The sequence below is a fragment of the Rhineura floridana genome, chromosome 21 (genome assembly GCF_030035675.1).
Source record: "Rhineura floridana isolate rRhiFlo1 chromosome 21, rRhiFlo1.hap2, whole genome shotgun sequence".
Lineage (NCBI taxonomy): Eukaryota > Metazoa > Chordata > Lepidosauria > Squamata > Rhineuridae > Rhineura > Rhineura floridana.
The window spans coordinates 19,083,218-19,105,014 of record NC_084500.1 but is presented as its reverse complement, the minus strand read 5'-3'; the positions used below and the strand labels follow the sequence as shown (position 1 = coordinate 19,105,014).

Below are 21,797 nucleotides of genomic sequence, written 5' to 3'. Positions count from 1 at the left end.
CAAGGGCAATCATACGAGCCTAGGTGGGCAAATAGTAGTCCAGGCAGCTTCCTGTCCATAAACAAGGTGTGGGGAACCTTTGGCCCTCTGGATGTTGCTGGACTACAACTCTCCTCATCACCCCTGGCCATCGGCCATGCTGACTACTGGGGTGATGGGAGCTGTAGTTCATCAACTTCTGCAGGGCTCTGGGTTCCTCACACCTGTGGTAAGCGATGTGCACAGGACATGGCACCAGGGGTTCCTATGGAAGCCACTCTGAGCTCTTTGGAGGAAACCTGTGCTTGCTTCAGCCAAGAATGGAGACAGACCTGGGCAACAGCCAGTGTTTGAATTTCCAGAGACAGGAGTGCACCCCTCCCTCCCTCCCAAAAGGCCTTGGGACAACCTGAAACCTGCACAGCACCTTCAGGGCCTCATCCGAAGGTCTGCTACCTCCTCTCTTAAGACTTGTGGAAGACAGACTCGCAGACAACTTTCTCTTTGCTCCTTGCTTTGTTTACCAACTGCCCAGATGAAGAGTTCTGGGGAACTCACAAAGCAACGTTATGACACTTCTGACTGGCTTCATAACGGTGCTGCCCTAATATGGATCTTTGGAATGTTGAAAAAAGAAATCCCTGTTTGCAAGGAGCCGCCAATCAAAAGCCTGGGCTAACTGGGCAGATAACCTGGACTCAGTCTAGGGCAGCTTCTTCCGTTCCTGGGAACAGCAGCCCTGCGTCCCTCTCCAGCACAGAGACCAAATACGCACATCTTTGCCTCGGATCTGGTCCTCTGTGAGCTGGACTTCGATGAGTGGCCGGACGGTGGTGAAGAGCTTCCACCAGGGCCAGTTCTTCACTCCTTTGTTCTTCTTGATGTTCTTCTGCACGCAGCGGAGAGCCAGGTCCTGAATCTGTAATTTGGGGGCAGAGAAGACGAGGAGCGCATCTGGTCAAAGAGACCCCTTCTGGCCTATCCATGGAAGAAGCATCCAAACCCTAAACCACTTCCCAAGGGGAGCATTGACCCTCATGTGACTTCAAAGCCTGAAGGGAGGAGAGGAGGGGGGCTCCTCAATTCTTCTGCAAGCCTACATGTCAGGGAGAGGCAAGGAGAAGAGAATCTGGATGCAAGGAGGGAGCAGAGCTTTCTCTCTAAATTAGTCATCATTTTGCCGTTATTATTATTATTTCCCGCTTGCAAAAACGGCCATCTCACAAACCCCGGCCATAAAGCCTAATCTTGCCGAAAACATTGGGCCCGCTTGGGCGTCTCGTTTATGCACTCAGTAATAAGCGGAGTAGCTGATGCAGCTCTTCAATCTTAACATTAACGGCTTCTGCCTGCCCTGCTGCGGAGAGGACTCCTCCTCCCCAAACCCAAGCGAAACATGAAAGAGATGCAGGAGGAGGAGGAGGAGGACAGGCATCCCGTAACACGAACCGGGGTTCATGGGTTCTCCGTAGGCCTGATGCTAAGCGTTACGGCCTCCGAACTACTATGGGATGTTTGGGGGAAGGGGTGAACAAAGATGATCGAGCCCATTTTAGCATTTTCTAGTTGGGCCACAGAAGAGGCAGACAGCCCCCTCCACCTGGCTTGCTGCAGCAAACACAGGGGTACTCAAGGAGAAAATGGAATCTGCCTTCCCCAGAGGCTTCCTGGGAGGGTCAGCAGTTCTTACCCAAAGCAAGAAACTCCCTGCCTTCCACACCACCATTGCCACCACACATACACACCATCCCATCCCCCAGAAATGATCAGAATAGTTTATTTCTAAAGCATGGCCAGCACTGCACAAAGGCAAAACATGAAACGAGCCCCTTTTGAACATCCATGGGGGGAACAGACAAGGAAGGGCACGGTGAAGGGAAGGCCCACCGGAGCGAGGGACACACACCCGTGGGACACTGCAAAGAAATTGGGACCCTTCAAAGGAAAGATAGTTGGGGGTGGGAGGGGGAAAGGACTGGAGGAAAAGCCAACCTTTCTCTTTTCTTTGCCACCAGGCAAACTATTAAGACACTTTCTGTAATAGTTACTTCGTGATCGTTTTTTTTTTTTAAAAATCATATGGTTTTGATTGTGTTTATATAATTGTTGTAAACCGCTTTTACTTTTTTTTATGAAAGTGCGGCATACAACTTTTATGAATAAATAAAGCACGAGAAATGTTTGGAGCTCTAAAGGAGGGATTTTGGGAAAGAGGGCGAGTGTGAGCATGGTCTGGAGCAAGAGAGAGAAAGAGAGGGACTAATCCACACATCTGCTTTCTAGAAGCCCCCGCTCGCTCCCCCAGACTCCAAGACCCCCCAGCACCACGCACTGAATGCCTGAAAGATGCTGATGCTGCCCTCGTCTTCTCTGAGGAAGGAAGGAGACCTCTCACTGAGCCCCCCCCATGTTGTGAGCAGGCAGCATCTTCCCTTCCACACCCCCACACCCCCACACTCCATACCTGCAGGAAGATTAAAGTGCCCTCTTCCCCAGGCTGGGGGAGTCCCAGCTGTGCTCCTTGCAGAGTCCGCAATCCTGGGCCTCTGCCCAGCCTCTGTGGGAGGCACAGCTGCCCATTTTAGGCTACAGCCAGGGAGGCAGCAGCACGAGATGTAAACGCAAGAGGGGCAGGGAGAGGCGGGGGGGGAGCATGTGTGTGTGTCTGCGCGTGTGGGCAGGGGGGTGACTCAGTCTATCTCCCCCCCCTTCATCTCTCCCAGACTTTTAAGGGCTCCCCCACACACAGAGAATACCTTTCTCTTCTTGAACTGCTGGCGTGCAAGGAAACCGCGACAGGCTGCCTGGAAAAGCGCAATGTTCCTGCTCGTCTGTGTATCCCGTTGCTCTTCCAACTTGGGCAGTGTCCCTGCCCGGAAAAACACCTTTCGGGGGGCGGGAGGGGAGAGAGGAAAAGGAAACGAGGAGTCAATTCCCAGCTCTCAGGGCAAGGCAGAGCCCTGGGGCAGGCTCCGTAAGGGGTGAAAAGCAAGCCCCGGGCTCCTTTTGGGAGGGAGGGTGGGATGAGAGACAGCGTGGTGTAGTGGTTAGAGTGTTGGACTAGGGCCTGGGAGACCTGGGTTGAAATCTCAGCTCAGGCATTCAGCTCACTGGGTGACCTTGGGCCAGTCACAGTCTCTCAGCCTAAACCTACCTCCCAGGGTTGTTGGGAGGATAAAATGGGGAGTGGGGAGGAGAACCATATGAGCCACTTTGGGATCCTTGGAGGGAAGGCGGGATGTAAATAAATAAAAACAGAGATATAGATTTAATGATAACTAAATGATACAAATAAATATACTCCAGGGCAGGGGGAACCACTGACATTGGCCACTGAATGGAGAGATGTGCCTGTTCTGCAGAGCTCGGAGCTCCTGGTGCCTCAAAACCATCCCTGCGAGTGCAGAGGCATAAATCTTCTGCTCATTTTGAGAGGGCAGGTGCAAAGAGGCAGACACGGTGGGCTCTCGGCAAAGAGAATGAGGGGCGCGGAACAAGTCCTTAGGCTGCTTCCTTATCTTGACCCTCACCCACCCTGCCGAGGGATAGACAAGCAGGGCCTCTCTCGGCCACTGTGGCAAGGAGCCGCACTGATCCACCTGGGCCACCCTGACACCAGGTTCTGCAAGCCCTGTGGGTAACAACGTTGGGGCTCGGATGCCTCCTGTTCAGAGGCCTCTAAGTACAGGAACTGAATCACCACCCACAATGGGTGAACGCTAATCACACACCCCACCCCCTGCTCGGCAACAGGGTTCTTGAACTTTGGGAGTTCTTGAACACTGTGGGGTTGGGGGGGGGAGAGACAGGAAGCATGTGCGCAGGGCAGCCAATCCTGCCCTCCATTCACTTTGAATCCATGGGCTCCTGGACTGTGCCAAATTGTTGTGACAAGCCTTCCGATCCTCCTCCCCAGGCACGCCGACCTCGTCTGTCCCCTTGCATTAGCCAGTGCAGTGACACAGCTCTGACCGAGGACAGACTGAACAGAGCCCCCCCTTCTCTGTTGACCCCAAAGTAGCCCAGGAACTGGTACTGCACCAGCTGCGTCCTCTGTATTGTGACACTGACGTCTCCCACCCAAGGAGGCGGCTAGCGTGGCACGCACACAGCTCAGTCCTACAGGCAGGTCGTACCATGAGCAGGACCGTACAGGTTCTGCAAAAGCACGGGGGGGCACAGAATGTAGCATTCAGTTCCCAAAAATCTCCACTTTCCTTTAAAAATAATGTTTCTAGCCCTTCTGGCTGCAAGGGTCTGCTTCAGCGGTGGTGGGGCCTACTTATCCCCCCCTCCTGGCCTCTCCATTTGGCCCGTGACTCTGCTTCACCTGCCTTACACCTGAAGTCATATATTGCATCACGGGTGGGGCAGGGAAAGATGCAATGAGGCCAAATGGGGGTTTGGAGGCACCGGCCGTCAGCTGATTGGTGGAACCCACAAACTCTTGCTAACTGGGCTTCACAAGCGCTGAGTGTCAGCTGACTGTTGGTGTGCAGAAAGCCCTGCGTTTCACAAGAGCCAAGGATCAGCTAATCATTGGGGCTTGCAAAGCACCGTGCCTTTGACTGCAAAATTTGATTCCAAATAGCCCAGGGCAAAAACAGGCCACCTGATGTCACTGTGATGTCAGGTGACTGACCCCTTTGACCTGTGCTGTGGTGGGGAAGGTAAGGATCTGGTATATTGGAAAAGGTACAGGCAACGCCTCCGGAATTCCCAGGAGCCAGAGGGAAGCGTGCTAAGGGGAAACGAGGGCTCAGCATCCTGCAGAGCTCCTTCCTCTTCCTAAATTAGGCAGGGAAGAGTGAGAAGGGGCAGACTCAAGTGTCTAATGTAGCCTCCTTGGAGCCTTCCTCCCAACAGCAGATGCTGCAGAAAAAACCAAATAAACACACACACACACACACAGAGCCTGCTTTTGGGCTCCACGGAAGCATCTGACTTGGTATTACTGACAGAACACTGGACTCAATGGTCTGATCCCACAAGGAGAATGGCACATGAAGGAGAGAGGGGGGAAATCAGGCAGATAATGTCACACAGTTTGCACAGGTTTCAGAATTCATCCCTTGCCGCTGGGCGTGCCCACAAGCATGTTTTCAGGCACAGAGTAACAAGAACTTCAAGTTCACATCCAAGGCTCAGCGGAGGACTCCGCCCTGCCTCGCCCCGTCCTGGCGGCTCCTCCCCACCTGCCCACCTGGAAAGGGCACGCTCTACAGCAGGCGGCCCGGCCACAGCTACGCTTCCCTGGGGTGAGCAGAGAGGCAAAGGCCCACCGGCTGCCCTTACCCGGCTGAGGCCCATGTGGAAGCTGCTCTTCTCCAGCTCCAGCGATTCCAGGAGCTCCTCCACAGCCTGGAAGGGGGGAGAGAGGAAGAGGAGGGAGGGTGCGTCAAGCACCAGCAACGACGTTAGTCCTGCAGAAGGGCCACCGGTCAGCAGTGTGGAGCCCTGCTCTGCCTGAGGTTCAGTCCCCAATGGCACCTCCATGCAGGGCTGGCAGAGACCCCACTGTCTGAAGCCCTGGGGAGCCAGTGCCACTCGGCGAAGACTAGATGGCCTAATGGCCTGACATGATACAGGACAGCTTCCTATACCTGTACTGGGAGTGGCCATGCCTCGTGGGGCAGACCCGCCCCTGAAACCCTAGAGAGCCACTGACGGTCTGACTCAGTATAACGAAGGACCACCGCCCAGGGGAAGAGCATCTGCTTTGCATGCAGAAGGCCCCAGGCTCAACGCCCAGTGGCATCTCCTAGAGTAGGGTTGGGGAAAAGACTCCCGGCCTGAAACCCTGCAGACTCGCTGCCAGTCAGTGTGAGTAATATTAAGCTAGACGGACCAACGGCCTACCTCTGTCTCAGGCAGTCTCCGATGTAAACGCACTGGTCCCCACCCCCAGGCAGGCAGCACAGGACCCTGCTTGCCCGAACAATACAGTGTGGGGTGGGCCTTGCATTCCCCTTGGCAATGCTGCCCTTCGGCTCCTGGCCACGCCAAGGCACAGCCGCCAAAGAGCCCCAGCTGCGTTTCTGCAGAGGGGGCCCTGGGTCCCATTTCCTGTCTGTCGATTGGCACACTCTGGCCAGACACACACACCCCAACAGCCTACACACCCGCTTCTCATCCATGACGATGTAATTGCGCCCATGCTTCTTGGTCAGGTGAGGGGCAAGGACGTCGAAGCGCCGCCGGAACTCTGCAAAGACCATGTGGTCAGGGTAACCTGTGGGAGCAGGACAGGAAGAGAAACGGTGGGGTCAAAAGAGCACCCCTGGAACAGGGAAGACAGCAAAGGTGGAGGAAGATGAGCACGCTGGTGGCTGGCACAGGGCAGGAAGAGGAGGCACTGCCCTCCGTGCAAAATGCAGCAGCCCACCATCCACCAGACCCGCCTCACCCCTGCCCCCTGGGGGCCCATCTGAAGAAGGCCGGGCCAGGCAAACAAGGCATCTTCATCCCCATCTGTACACACGTAAGGCAGATGAGTCCTGCTTGCCACTCCTGCGACTGGACAGGATTCTGGGTGACAAGACACACAGGGCTGCTCAAAGAGAGGGAGGACTCCAGCTGTAAGGCTCACAGGCTGCCAGATCTCCCTTAGTAGGCTACATAAGTAGGCTACTTTGAAGTGGAAATGGACTGCCTTTAAGTTGATCCCGACTTATGGCGACCCTATGAATGGGATTTTCATGGTAAGCGGTATTCAGAGGGGGTTTCCCATTGCCTCCCTCTGAGGCTGAGAGGCAGTGACTGGCCCAAGATCACCCAGTGAGCTTCATGGCTGTGTGGGGATTCGAACCCTGGTCTCCAAGGTCGTAGTCCGACACTCTAACCACTACACCACACTGCCTCTCTGTAGGCTACTTTTTTCTTTTACAAAGAAAGGGCTTAAAAGCAGTGTTGTGTTTAATCACTCGCCACAGGTGACAAGGAAACTGCATGCAGGCGAGTGGACAGAGGCGGGCCCTCCTCTGTGCCGAGCCTAGAAATGCAGCAGGCTGCTGGTGGAGCCCCTGTCAGAGTGTGCCTCTGAATACCAGTTGCTGGTGATCACAAGTGGGGAGAGCTGCTATTGGACTCAAGCTCTGCGCAGGGGGCTTCTCTTTGGGGCATCTGGTTGGCCACTGGGAGAGCAGGATGCTGGGCTAGAGGCCCCCCCTTTGGCCTGATCCAGCTGCAGCCGGGCTCTTCTGATAAGATAATGGCCAGTGTGGAGAGTCAATATGAACATTAAATTTGTGGATGCCACTGAAACTGATGGACAGCAGATTTAAAAAATGTAAGAACCCAACAGCTGTCTTGCTTGATCACACGAAGGTCCATCTCCACCACCACCTGCCCCAACAGCAGCAAGCCAGGTGGTCACAAGTATGACACGGAGGTGACAGTCTCAGCTTGCTATCTGTCCCTCGTATCTGGTCGGCTAAGGTAGACTGCTTCTGTACAGATTCTGTAATCTGCTTCCTTAGATTAATCATGGCTAGTAACAAGGGCTGCAACCTAATTAAATCAATTAATTAAATCAATTTTAAATCAATTAATCGTACAAGTTTTAAATTTACATACGGGTAAAAAACAATTTTTCCAAAGCACAGGAGAATATTTTCTTTGTTTTTAAGTGATGCGTTTCTGTGGCACATCTTAGCAATATGTAAAGGTATTTTTATTCAGGTTTTTGAAAAGTTCTATAAAGTGTTTACTCTGCTGGTTTTCACTGCTGTCTGTAATTTTGTTTTGAATTGTCTCCCTGGGCTCTCTTGGAGAGATAGACAGACAGACAGACGCACAAAATCTACTGCCCAATTGTCAGTTTTGTTTTTAATATTTATAAACCAACCACCAACTCATTTTTTTTTAAAAAAAAATCATTAAAACAGGGTCTTTTTGGAAGTGGCTGCCTGTTTATGGAATGCCCTCCTCAGTGAGGTGCGTTTGTCTCCATCACTGTTGACTTTCAGGAGGAAGTTGAAAACATTCCTGTTTACCGAGGCATTGGATGGCTGAAGGTGACTGTTCTTGGCAACCTAGAGATCCCTGGATGGAAAAATAGTTTTAAACTGTAATCATGTTTTAGAAAGTTTTTAACTGTTTTTAGAACACTTTTCTTTTCCTTTCTTTAATATTTATTTATTAAATTTGTATCTCGCCCTTCCTCCCAGAAGGAGCCCAGGGTGGGAAACAAAAGCACTAAAAACATCTTTAAAACATCTTGAAAACAAAAGACTTTAAAACATATTGAAAGAAAACCCTGTTGTTGCTGTTAAATTGTTTTGTTATGCTTTCCACCCTGGGATCTTTCAGGAGGAAGGGTGCAATATAAATTTAATAAATAAAACAAAACATCGTAAAATTACAAATACAGAACAAATGACCAACACTTTTGAATAAAATGTTGCAGCCCTGCTAATATCCAAATCAACCGAACTCTCGGTGCCCAATCTTTCATGGATATGAACAAAAGGAACAGCAGCTTCAGCACAATGCATGGAATGAAGCAAAAGGAATTCTCTGCCAAAAGACCCTCATGGCTTTTTAAAAAAAAAAAAAACTTTAGTAAATACACAGCAGCCTACAAGGAGAATCGAAAAGCATTTCTTTACGTTTAAAAAGGAACAAATCTACCTCTGGCAATAACATTTAACGCTGAGGACAAAACACACACACATATATATAATGGATGGTGTGATCCTGCATTTGCTTGCTAACTTTCCCGGAGTGCCGAGCTGACCCACTCTCAGAAGACAGCTGGGGGGGATTGCTTTGCCCCATCCTGCCAATGCTCAAGTTCCAAATACGGCCACGAACAGTGAGAAGAGAGGAGACTTTCCTGGCACAGAAAAACTTGGCTAGCACCCCGGGATCATTTGAGACACAGAGCAAAAGAACACACACACACCCTCCCCAAGGCCCCTCTACGAGACGGGTGTTCAGCGTGTCAATGCCTTCTTTGGTTCTGGAGCTCTCAGATGGAGCGGAGCAGAGCCAAGCATGCTTTGGGGAGGACGGCTTGCCCACAAGGTATACGGATGTTAAACAACACCTGAGCCCAGCCAAGGAGGAGGAACCCATCCATGGATATAGTTGCATGTTTAGAAGCAAACATCGTCTGTGGGCGGCATCACGGCGAACTTCTCGTTTTACAGTTCGGAGTCTAAACACAGGTTTAGGATTCTCTTTTCCAGGGCAGACAAAAGCTTGAGTGTACATGCGGAAGTTCAAAAAAGGAAGAGGAAAAAAAGACAGCTCACCAGAAGTACAGAGGGAGGAGGAGTGACTGACAGGAACAGAGGAAGCTGCTTTATATCAGGCCAGAATCTAGCAGGGTTGTCTGCTCTGACTGGCAGCAGCTCTCCAGGGGGCTCACACAGAGAGGGGGCTTCCCCATCACCTGCGGCCTGATCCTTGCATTGAACCTGGGGCCTTCTGCATGCAAAGCACGTGCTCTGTCAATCTGCTACGGACCAAGGGTAGCTCCTGCCATTGGGACAGGTGGGGGGGAGGGAAGGGAGGCCCAACAGTAGGTGGAGCCAGAGCCAGTGACAGGCGGAGCCAATCATTCTAGCTTTCTCCCCCCCCATGAGTTCTACAAGGGGCAATACTCAGAATGAGGAGGAGAAAGCTGGCAGGTGGGGCCACCTCTTGGACTGGTTGTAAGTAAGAAGGCAGGCAGGTGGGGACTGAGTGGGGGACGGACTGAAGTTAGAGGGGCAGTGCCCCATTTGCCCTAATATGGGCCACTCTCCGTTGCTACAACCTCTCTTTCTAGGTGGGGGCAGGCTAGCGGCCTATTGGATGGTGCCATCTCCCAGAAAAAGGGAGGGTGGACTAGATGGTCCCTGTCATCCCTCCCTGGTTTCTCTGGTTGTATTACTCGGTTTGCAGACAAGCTCCTTGGGCTCATCTCCTGTCCCCATCGCACCTTTAGTGCCCACGTATCCAGTCACAACCTCCCCCTCTCACCGACACCCCCCGTCCCTAGGCCGAGAGAAAGCAGGGCACGCTGAGAGCTCCATACAAGCCTGTGCAAGCTGTGGCACGAAGCCAGCCGAAAGAAAAAAAGCTGCATGGAGACAACCATTTTCAAGATTGCTAAATGCGGCTTGAAAGAGGCTCCTACTGTGACGTCTGGTCAAAACAGGCTTTGAAACTATCTTGTTTACAAGACAACAAAGATCCCTTTTCCCTGCAGCCTTCAGCTCTCTCTCGTGTGCGTGTGTGGGAGTGATGGCCTAATTTCCCACTGCAGAAGACAGACAAGAGGCCCCTCCAGACTAGTGTCTGCTTTTTGCTGATGTGTTTGCAACATGTCATTGACACAATAATCATTCCTCTTTATTAGTTGTTCTGTGACGTTTCCTCAGTGTTATCCCATTATTTGGTCACCTCCACATCATAACATTTCAAGCATGGGGCTTCCTCCAAAGAATCCTGGGAACTGTAGTTTACCCCTCACAGAGCTACAATGCCCAGCACCCTTAGCAAAACTACAGTTCCCGGGATTCTTGGGGGAGGGAGGCATGTGCTTTAACTATTATGGAGAGGACGTGACCTTCCCTCTTGCAACTACAGTGCAAGAAATGTGGGACAAAAAATAAATATATAAACTGGTACATCTGAGGCATGAGAAGTTACAGGATTTCAGCAGGAAGTTACGGGACATGCAATTGGCTACTAAGCAGTATGTCCACCCTGAAACTTTTGCAGGCGCAAACAGAATTGAAAGCAGGACCATGTATAACTGCCCTGAAATCATCATGAATGCACAATTAAAACGGTGTCTGGAGTGAGCCAGGGTTGAAAGGACTTGTTGCGTCCCTCATTCCATTTGCACCTAGCTCTCTAGGAAAAACCTGCCAAGAATTCACCAAACTGTCCCCAGAAGGTGGCCCTCCTTGTCGAATAGAGGGCTACGCACCCTACTTGCACCCTCCTCTCTGGTAGTGGCACGTGGCCACTCGCGCTCCCACCTGCACTCTCCCACCTGCAGAAGGAATGAGAATGGATTCGGCTATTGACTGTACACGGATTGCAATTAAATTTATGGGCAAAGATAGCGATGTTGATGCTTCAGATCTTAATTAATCATCAGCACCATCGACCAAAGCAGCAAAGCCCTCTTCCCTCCCCTGGTGGACCATCGATCCTGGATTCGGTGCACAAACATTGATCTTGCTTTACAGCACTAACAACCTGGTTTTGAAATAATAAACACTGATTCCACCATGCGTCTTTCAGATGCCTGGATACATGTGGGCACTTATTCTGGGGTCTTCCCAAGGAGCCAGGGCAAAGGGGGCATGCCAGCTGAACCTGTCGCTAGTGACCAGAAGACCAGACCACGATCAGAGGGGATGAAAGACATATTTGTTAAGACCCAGCCTAAATACTCTTGGGTTTTCACAAACATTTTTGTTTTTGCAGGTGTCAAGGAGCAGCTCTCCTTCCTGGCACTCCTTGCAAACCACAACCATGTATTTGTTTGAAATGCCCTCACTTGCCTTCATTGTCAGTTGCCCTCACTTGCCTTCAGTGCCAATTACTCTCACCTGCCCACAGTAATGTCATCATGGAGGGAAATCTGATTGGCTATACAACATCATCCTGTTTAATATGTGATCCCTGATTAATAAGAGAAGAACTTGCAATAGTGAGGGTGGGAAGGAATGGGCCAACGTAGCAGCAGCTGCCACCAAGGGAAAGAGTTCTGAACCAGAGTAAGTCTGCATACACACCATTTGAAGCCCATGGCTTCCCCCAAAGGATCCTGGGAACTACAGGTTGCTCCTGACATAGCAGCAATTCCCAGCACCCTTAACAAATGGCAGTTCCTCAGATGAGGGGACAGTCGTGTGCTTTAAATGGGGTTTAAATGTATGGTGTGTATGCAGCCTGAACACAGTGATTATTCACACATTTCTAAGTGTTTCTTGGGAGACATTTCCCACCAAAATTGTTAACTGATGGTCAGTAATGGAAAAGATGCAGCTCATCCCCAGTATCCGCCCTCTCTCTCTCTCTCTCTCTCTCTCTCACACACACACACCCACACCCACACCCACACAGAGCCCTCGTGCCTTCAAATTTGCCCCCAAGGCAACCAGCAAATGAATGAATTGTCCTGGAGACCCAGCAGGTTGTGCCTTGGGGTATCTAGTCTGATAGCAGGGTCTTTGTTGCAGGCAAGGGGGACAGCGCAACATCTCCCGCTCCCACCACAAGCACACAGGCACTCGCAACACAAACCCCTAGGAAGGGGAGGCACCAACCTTGGCGATACATCCGGAGGGCATCAAGGAGGCGGGAGCCCCGGATCTGAGCCGTCAGCAAGGGTACATCCAGCTGCATGAGGCCAGCGTCGCAGTGCTCCCCATGGAGATCCAGCTCGGTGGTGCTCACCCGTCGCGCACACGGCCCCCGGGGGTCCCCACTCCAGCCATCAGCTTTGGGCAGGAAGCAGTGCACGAAGTGGAGCTTGGACTTCTTGAGGGTGTCGATCAGCGCGTCCTGCAGGGAAGGGAAAGAGGCTTAGCCAGGCCCTTGGAAGCAGGGTGGGGCTCCAGGGACTGGCTCTCATGATTACAAGGCTGCGAGTGTGTGTGTGTGCGAGCACCAAACAGCCTGGCCCTCTTGTAACAGGAGGCAACCAGCAGCCCATGTGTCCAACGCAGCATGCCAATGAGGGGCAACTAGCCCGCTATAAGTGAGATCTTGTCAGTATACAACACCTCTGCTCAGATATCTGCACTGGTTGCCAATTTATTACCAGGCCAAGTCCAAGGTGTTGTGATTGGTATATAAAGGCCTCAACAGCTTGGGGCCAGTTTACCTGCAGGACTGCCTTACCCCATATATGCCCACCAGAGCACTTTGATCTGTGGAACTGGCCCTGTAACAGGTGCCACATAATACTCGCTCTGCACTTGTAAGAAATCGTTCTTTTAGTGTGGCAGCACCTACTCTTTGGAACTCCCTGCCTACTGACATTAGGCTGGTATCTTCACTGTGTTCATTTTGGCACCCGCTTAAAAGATTTCTTTTTAGGCATGCCTATTCAGACACACATACATTGATGTGTTTTAACCTTTTTAGTTTACCGCGGTTCTAATTGCCTTTTTAAAGTTTTGAATTATTTGTTTTTACTGATAATTTCAATGTCTTCTGTAAACTGCCTAGGCCAGCCTTTCCCAACCAGCGTGCCTCCAGATGTTGTTGGACCACAACTCCCATCTTCCTGACCATTGGCAATGTTGGCTGAGGCTGATGGGAGTTGTGGTCCAACAACATCTGGAGGCACACTGGTTGGGAAAGGCTGGCCTAGAGGTTTCTTACAATCAAGTGGTATACAAATTTGTGTTAAATAAATAAAAATAAATAATCTCCTTGCCCACTCTCCAAAAAGAGCCTTGTATGAAGGGAGGGGAAACTGCCAAATATATGTCCTGCACCCACGTACACATTCCTGGAAGCTTCCCCTCTTCCCTGCCAAATAAGGGGCACTCCAGCCTGGGTTTCTGAACAGCAACCAGCTACGAAAGCAGCCGATTGCAACAGAAGGGGAAGTGAGTTGGCCCTTTTATCCTGTGCTAGGACGCTGACCCTCCCTCTGCCAATGCAGCTGCTGACCGCTGGGAGGAGATGCTGTCGTAGGTCTGGACTGCGTCAAAATGAGCAGGGAGTCAGGCTTTAGGGCCTGCACCTCAGCAACACTGATCTGGTCCAACCTACCGCAAAGCAAGGATCGCCTTTCTTCTCTCTCCCTCTCCCTTTCAGGGTCTATGGCCCAACAGGGGTCTGTGAGCTTCATTCAGGTGGCCTGAGACATGCCCACGTTAAACATTCGTACTGATTTCAAAACGTATCTTTATCGGTTCTTTCATTTCTTACGTTGCAATTCTGGCTTGGATTCTATGGAATGGGCAAATGGCAACACAATAACCTACAACACAGGAAATGAAAGCAGCAATAGCAATACAATTAGAAACCACAGACAGCATCCGGCACAGCGCATGACAAATGCTGCAACAGGCAGAGAAATCATGACGAGGCCAGCCAAGGGAGCTTCCAAGGGGTCCATGGGGAAGAGAGTTTGGGAGCCTCAAGGACCGCCTCTCCTCATATGAATCAGCCCAGAGCCTGCTGTCCTTCATCCGAGGCCCTTCTCTGTGCGCCCCATCCAAGGAAGGTGCAGAGGGTGGCCACACGAGAATGGGCCTTTTTGGTGGTGGTGCCCTTCCCATCTGTGAAACGCTCTCCCCAAGGGAACGTGCCTGCTGTTTCCTTAGCAGTCTTAAGGCGCCAGGCAAAGACCTTGTTGTCTAGCCCACGTAAGTTGCCTTCTGCAGTGGTGCTCATCTTTTAGCTGGATGGGTAGGACTCAGCCCTTATTAATATGCGGCTGGATGAATATTTTATGTATTCTGTACTGTTTTAAAATTGTTCTGATTCTAAATTGCTTTTATCTGCCGTATTTCGAGTCACTTTATCAAGATCTTTTTCTTTTGTATAAAGCGACTGATAAATGTAATAATAATAATAATAATAATAATAATAAAGGATCAGTCCAAAAGCGGGTTTTCAAAGCAAGTTCAGCTCTGGGCCACACAAAGCAGCACTGAAGTTCCACATCCCTTCATCTGGGCATGCTCAGAGTGCCTTTTCCCCTCAATGCATCCAATCAGCCACGGCGTGTGCTCGCTAGGGGGACTCACCACTTGCAACTTTATTTGGATACACAGCGACTTCTTCTTCACAGCCGCCACCCCCGTGGTGAAGGTCTTCCGCATGCTGGTGGCCCTGCGCAAGGCCAGCTGGGAGCCCCCTTCCAGACCGGCAATGGACCCGGACAACACCAAAGTGGTCCCAGCTCGGCCCGCAAAGAGGCTGCTGATTATTTTCCTGAGGAAGGCAGAAAAGGGAAGGAGCGGGGAGGGGGGGGAGCATCACTACCTTTCCTTGCAGCCTCCACTCTCCCGAGGCCAGCCAGAGAACAGTATGCCACAGCGGCGGCTAACAGCAGAATTCTCTTCGTCAGGGGAGGAGCCTCCTGGCTGCATAGACTATCTCTCCAACCAGCAGAGGGAGCACTAGTGAATCAGGGGCTTCCCACTCCAGATTAGAGGAGGAAACTGAAATAAGGCCTGCTGTGGTGCAAGAATGGGGGAGGAGCAGCCTGTGCTCACCATCCCTGTTAAGATGCTGGTTTGGGGATCAACACACACACACACACACCACACACACACACACACCACACACACACCACACACACACCCACACCCACACACCCACCCACACACACACACACACACACACACACACACACACACACACACACACACACACACACACACACACACACACCCCATTATGAATGAAACTTCTCCCAACGATTTCACACGCAGAAGGTCCCAGGTTCAATCCCCATCATCTCTGACACACAGAGAGATGGCTGAAATCCTGGAGAGCTGCTGCCTGTCGGTGTAGACAGTACTGAGCTAGATGGACCAATGGTCTGACTCAGAATAAGCCAGCTTTCTATCTTCCTATTTAAATCAGCCCTTTATTGAGAACCATGAGGACTAGAATCTTGCTCTTTTTTCCTTAGGGGAAGGATCACAGCTGAGTGGTACAGCATCTACTTTGCATCCAGGATTTCCTTGGCATTTCCAAGCAGGGCTGTGACACTTCTTCTGCCTGAATCCCTGGGCAGCCGCTGCCAGTCAGTGTAGACAACACTGAGCTACATGGGCCACTGGTCTGACAGCTTCCTGTGTTCCTCAGAGACACAGCCATGCAGCATCCTGCGTCCCCAGTGGCAAAGGTGCTTTGAAGACAGGCTTGCCTTTTACGTGACCAAAACCTTTCTCTGACTAGTTCAGGGTAGGGGAGATAGAGACAGATAGAGATATAGAGAGACCTGCCTGCAACTTACTTCTGAGACTCCTGCAGCAGAGCCAAGGTGTTTTGGGAGGCGGGATTCTGCCTGACATAGCTCAGCCAGCCTGTGGTGTCGTACTCTACCCAGTTGGTGCCGTAGCTGTGTCCCAGGAAGAAGTGCCGTCGCTTACTGCTCCGGAGCAGCGGGTTGTGGCCTGCAAGGGAAAAGGCAGGCATGAAGCATCAAGCCGGCTCTTCCTTGCTTGCGGTGAGCCTTTTCTTGGCGTGCCCAAGAGCAGCGGCGGCGGGTTCAGGACACGGAGAGCGCTCTAGCCAATGTTCTGCACTAAGTGTAGGCTAAGGGCCCCTCCAGACTGGTGGGTTTATGTTCTGTTTTCGGTGGTATTCTGCAACATGTCACTGATGCAATAACAGTGCGCTAATGGTGGGTTTATACCGGACCGTCCACACTTCATTCCGGTTTTGTCTGGTGTCCTGCAATGCTTCCCCGAGGTCACTGCATTGTTGACGACAGGAGGGGCACTTTTGTGTGACAACACAACAAAAGCAGGACAAAATTAATAATAATAATAATAATAATAATAATAATAATAATAATAATAATAATAATAAATTTAATTTCTTCGTCGCCTATCTGGCCAATGGCCACTCTAGGCGACTTACAAAATTATTAAAATACAATTAATAAAATACAGTAATACAATAAAAACAATAGATCTACAACAACAATATTAAAACTGGGTAGGAGGCATTACAATTATATCGATTAACCCTCCCCGGATACCCCGAAGGCCTGCTGAAAAAGCCAGGTCTTTAAGGCTTTCCGAAATACATTTAGGGAAGAGGCATGCCGGAGATCTTGTGGGAGGGAGTTCCAAAGAGTGGGGGCCGCCACTGAGAATGCCCTCTCTCTTGTACCCGCCAATCTGGCTGTTTTTGTTGGCGGGATTGAGAGAAGGCCCTGTGTGGCCGATCTTGTCGGGCGGCATAATTGGTGGCGTTGAAGGCGCTCCGTGAGATAAACTGGGCCGAAACCGTCTAGGGATCATAAATAAATCAAAACATTAGAATTGTCCGTGATATGGAAAGTTACAGGATTTCAGCAGGATGTTGTGAGGGACGCACTGACTGGAAACGAAGCAGTTTGTCCGCCCTGCAATTTCTGCAGGCCCTAACAGTATTAAAAGCGGGATCACGTATGACCGCCTCCGATACCATCAGCAGAACCATAATGACTGCACAATAAAAAGGATATCTGGAGGAGCCGATAACCCTTTGCCTCCCCCCAAAAAGGGCAGTTCCCTGCCCCATGGACATTCCAATTTGAATTTCAGCTTTAGGGGAACAGAAGAGATTGAAGAGATTAGTCAGCAGCAACCCAGCTATTTAAGGATAATGACCAGGACTTTGAATTGAGCCTAGACTTTGATCTACCTGGGATTCTTGTTTCAAACTGAATCTTTTTCATTGTTGTTGCCTTGGAAGCTTGCTTTTACTGACAAGGCAGGACAGAAATGCTTCCAATAAAATAAAAACAAACTAGGTCTGGGTACACACCATAACATTTAAAGCAGATGCTTCCGCAAAAGAATCCTGGGAACTGCAGTTTGTTAAGGGTGATGAAAACTGTAGCTCTATGAAGGGTAAACTAGAGTTCCCAGGATTCTACTGGGGGGAAATGATGTACTTTAAATGTATGTGTGTGCATAACCTGAGTTAAGTGGAACACCACCGTCCTGGCCTGGGCGGGGATGCCTGCCCTCTGCAACCAAAAAGGCACCCCCCCCCTCATCTCATTACCTTTTTTGTCTCCATCCTGTGGGCCGTAGTAGGTGAATAGCCGTTCCAGCAAAGTCTCCTCGTTGCCTCCGGGCTGAAGCGACTCCTCCTCCAGCAGCCACAGCAGGCCACGGGCCTCGTCGGCCCGGCCAAGAGAGCGGACCTGCACAGGGGGCGCCCACCAGCCCACCATGTCATTGTGAGTCCGTCTCGCCCACTGAGAAGCCGGGGTGCGGGGTTGGGGAGGAAGAGGAGGGCAGAGGATGGAGGCATCTCCCCAAGAGGGGCAGCCATGCCAAGGAGCAGGACCGGGTGCTGCTAGAGTGCCCACCCAGCCACCCACCCCAGTCCCACCCCCCTTCCCATGCAGATGCCACAAGCCTGCCCGGGAAAGCCAGGCCCTCGAAGCAATGAGGCAGGGAAAGCCAGCGGCAGCGGGGGCAGCCTTGCTCAGCTCCAGCTTAAAACAACAAATACTTTGCCCAGGAAGAATCAATACTTAATACCAGAGACAGGAGAAACACACATTGTCTAGTAAAATGTTCCAGCACGAGACATTTACTCGGTAGAAATTCAATCTGGAAGCTTAAGCAGCAAAATTACTCCCCGCAACTCAGCAGGGATCAATTGGGGGAGCAGCTGCTCTCAACACACACACACACACACGCGCCTCAGTCCTCTGTGCTGCTGCTGCTGCTGCTGCTGCCACCTTTGGTGCCTGAAGTTGCAGAAGTCAGGAGAAAGGGAGTGGGTGGGACGAGGGCTTCAAACTGGGAGGAGAAAAGGACAGGGATGCAGCCAGGACACCCTCTTTCTTGTGGGGCAGGTGGCCACCCCAGGCCTGCCCTTCCTTCTGCTCCCAACATTGCGGGAAGCAGCTCTTCCAGCCCCCCACTCTCTGCTGGAAGAGGGCACGTAGCTCAAGGGCAAAGCACATCTCTTTCTTGCAGATGGTCCCCAGCTCAATCCCCACTGAAAGGATCAGGCATCCGGTGATGGAGAAGGTCCATCTCTACCTGAGCTGGGTTTTGAAAGAGCTTCCGGTGCTGAAGGAGGGAAATGCAGGAAGCCTGAGAGGGGGTGCAAAACCCCACACGCCAGAAACCATCTTCTAGGGCTCAGGGTCCCGCCTGCTCCTGTAGCTCCAGGCTCAGCTGCACTCCCAGAATCTGTACGGTCCATTGTCAGCGGTGGCTGGTGCCCACGGGGGGCTGGCAGGGCGGAAGGAGGGAGCCCAACAGTAGGTGGCGCCACAGCCAGTGACAGGCAGAGCCAGCTTATTCCGCTAACTCGTGCTAGTTCCTCATCCTCTTCCCTGCTGAGTTCTACAAGGGGCAACACTACGGAGGATTCTGACAACCTCTGCACTGGCTGTAAGTAAGAAGGCAGGCAGGCAGGCAGGGGCTCGTGGAGGGCTAGGTGGGGCTGGTGGAGCAGTGCCCCCCATCTGCCCTAATGAACCAGCCTCCACTGTTTAAGAGAGGTCAGCTGGGTGCCTCTTTATTATTTATTTATTTATTGCACTTGTATACCGCCCCATAGCCAAAGCTCTCTGGGCAGTTTACAGCAATCTTGGCACTTCGTGGCCTGCTGCCTCTCATGCCAGCCTCTGGAAAGGCCTTCAGCCAGCTCTGCCAAGCCCCTCCAACCCCAAGAACCGCAGCACGTGTACAAGGCTTCCCAGACCTCTGCCTCTGCTCCTAGGTCCCCACAGCCTCTCCAGCCGTGGGGGTTTGGCCCCATCAGGAGGTGAGAACTGGCCACAGCTGCCCAGGAAGGTCCACATTCCTCCTTCCCTTTTAAATTGATCTTTTCTTGTAAATGAGAAAGCATAGCATCTATTTTTTTAAAAAAAATCCATGTGTTTTGAGTTTGTTTTTTAAAAAAAGGGGGGAAATCTTTGAACAGGAGACAGCAGTCGCAATTCAGGGTTGGGATGCACAAGTGTGGAAATTCTGAGCCAGGCACGGGCTTTGACACCCCCAGATACTTTAGCATTTAATCAGAAGGGGGAGAGGCGGAGAGGTCTCTAGATTCCGTGGCTGATGAGTTCAGAGCGGGAGGGAAATAGGGAAAGTTCAGTGACAGCCCAGGTTCCAGCAGAGGCATCAGCAGGACTTCTGGCCATCGGGGCCGGAGTTGCCAGGCTCATAAGCTCATGTCCCATCTCCAAGGCAGAGACGGGGAACGGAGGGGGGGATGTATCAAAAGCAGAGGCAGGCAGAAGACACACCTTTTTTTTGCTACCCATGGCAACCATTTTCTACTGGCACCCACAACACTTTTATCAAGGTATGAGTTGTAATTATGTGCCTCCAAGTGGATTACGACTTATGGCGACCCCATGAATCAGCGACCTCCAAGAGCATCTATTATAAACCACCCTGTTCAGATCTTGTCAGTTCAGGTCTGTGGCTTCCTTGATGGGATCAATCCATCTCTTGTTTGGCCTTCCTCTTTTTCAACTCCCTTCTGTTTTTCCCCAGCGTTATGGTCTTTTCTAGTGAATCCTGTCTTCTCATTATGTGTCCAAAGTACGGTAACCTCAGTTTCATCATTTTAGCTTCTAGTGACAGTTCTGGTTTTATTTGTTCTGACACCCAATTATTTGTCTTTTTTGCAGTCCATGGTATGCGCAAAGCTCTCCTCCAACACCACCTAATCTCTTTACACACCCAAAAAAGCACTATTGTTGAGCCAGACCCACTGACTGACCTACGCTGACTGGCAGGGGCTCTCCAGGGTTTCAGGCAGGGGTCTTCCTCCCAGCCCTACCTGGAGATGCCGTCAGAAGATGCAACTTGGGACCTTCTGCATACGAAGGAGATGGCTCTGCCACTAGGCTCCAGCTCCAACAATAAAGCAAGATCCTAGTCCTCATGGTTCTGAATTAAGGGATGCTTTAAACAGAAGCTGCCTTATACCAAATCAGACCGTTGGTCCATCCAGCTCAGTCTTGTCTACCCTGACTGGCAGCGGCTCTCTGGGGTTTCAGGCAGGAGTCTCTCCCAGTCTTACCTGGAGACGCCATCGGGGACTGAAACTGGGACTGGTTGCCTTTGACAAGGGTCTTTGTGCCGCTCTGCTGGAAAGCTTTAGAGTTGTGGGAAGGACTCTTCGCTCTGTAGGGATCAGTGCTTGCACGTGCAAGGTTGTCCCAGGCTGCGGCTTATGGTCTGCTGGAGGTACAGTAGTTACGAACGTAGGAAGAGACCTCCTGGACCAGCCCACCAGCTCCTCCCACTGAGCCGCCATTCTGTCTCTGGGTCTGCTCACCCCAAAGCCACTATTCTGCGTGTGGCTCCAACTTGTGAACCTCAGGGTTCGAGCATGTAGTTATTATCAGGGTTGAAGCATTTATTATTATTATTATTATTATTATTACTATTAAATAGCTTGAAGCCAGGCTCACCATGTTTGAAAAGCACATTTACACCAGGTGGCTATTCTGTTCACGTATTTTCTCTTTTTGGGGTGGGGGAATTCAATTTAATGTTTCCCATCTTTCAGAATCTCTCCCCCACAGAGGCAAAGGTGCCAGAACTGGTCTCAGCCGCCGCATTCCCACACAGCAAAGAAAGAGAAAAAGACCCCCTAATTTCCAGGCTAGCTTGCTTTGATCTATTTCAATTACTGATATTATTATTGCCATATTTGATAATTTCGGCGTTCAGTGATTTGCAAGTGCAAAGTTTATGTATTTTCAACTTAACGATTTCCCCCCACCCCTAAAATTGAGCTGCCTTGACAGAGTGCTTAGAGACCAGAACGGTGGAAAATCAATTTGAAAAATAAGGATTTGAGGAGAGGAGAGAGAGAGGGGTGGGAATGGGGTGCGATTCATGAGCCCGGCTCCCCTGGGAGAGTCACGGTGGAGGGTTTTTCCTACGGAGACTGCTGCTGCTCCTTGTGGGTGAGCACAGGAAACTCCTTCCCTTGCAAGTGGAGGGGAACGTCCCTGCCTCTGAATGCGGCACAAACTGCTGAAATTCATCAGCTCTGGAGCCGTGCCGTGCTAACAGGCCCCTCCGTTAGAATGACAAGCGGCAGCAGGGACTTTCAAGCCTCGCCGCCTCCCAGTTCTTTATTGGCCCAAACTCTAATGGAAAAGGAAAATTATGGGCACAGAGGACAAA

At 51.1% G+C, this 21,797-nt stretch overlaps 1 protein-coding gene across 12 annotated transcripts in view; it reads right to left on the bottom strand.

Annotated features, from left to right (window-relative positions):
• Positions 1-21,797, bottom strand: part of MYO18A (myosin XVIIIA) — a 150,295-nt gene that overhangs the window by 48,562 nt on the left and 79,936 nt on the right. For all 12 annotated transcript variants that reach the window (XM_061604630.1, XM_061604632.1, XM_061604634.1 and 9 more), the window contains 8 exons: positions 17,683-17,824; positions 15,917-16,076; positions 14,697-14,883; positions 12,255-12,492; positions 6,102-6,211; positions 5,275-5,340; positions 2,736-2,864; positions 755-898 (listed from right to left, as the gene is read on the bottom strand). In XM_061604630.1, coding sequence (XP_061460614.1) covers positions 755-898; positions 2,736-2,864; positions 5,275-5,340; positions 6,102-6,211; positions 12,255-12,492; positions 14,697-14,883; positions 15,917-16,076; positions 17,683-17,824 — 1,176 coding nt within the window. The remainder of the gene's footprint in view (positions 1-754; positions 899-2,735; positions 2,865-5,274; positions 5,341-6,101; positions 6,212-12,254; positions 12,493-14,696; positions 14,884-15,916; positions 16,077-17,682; positions 17,825-21,797) is intronic.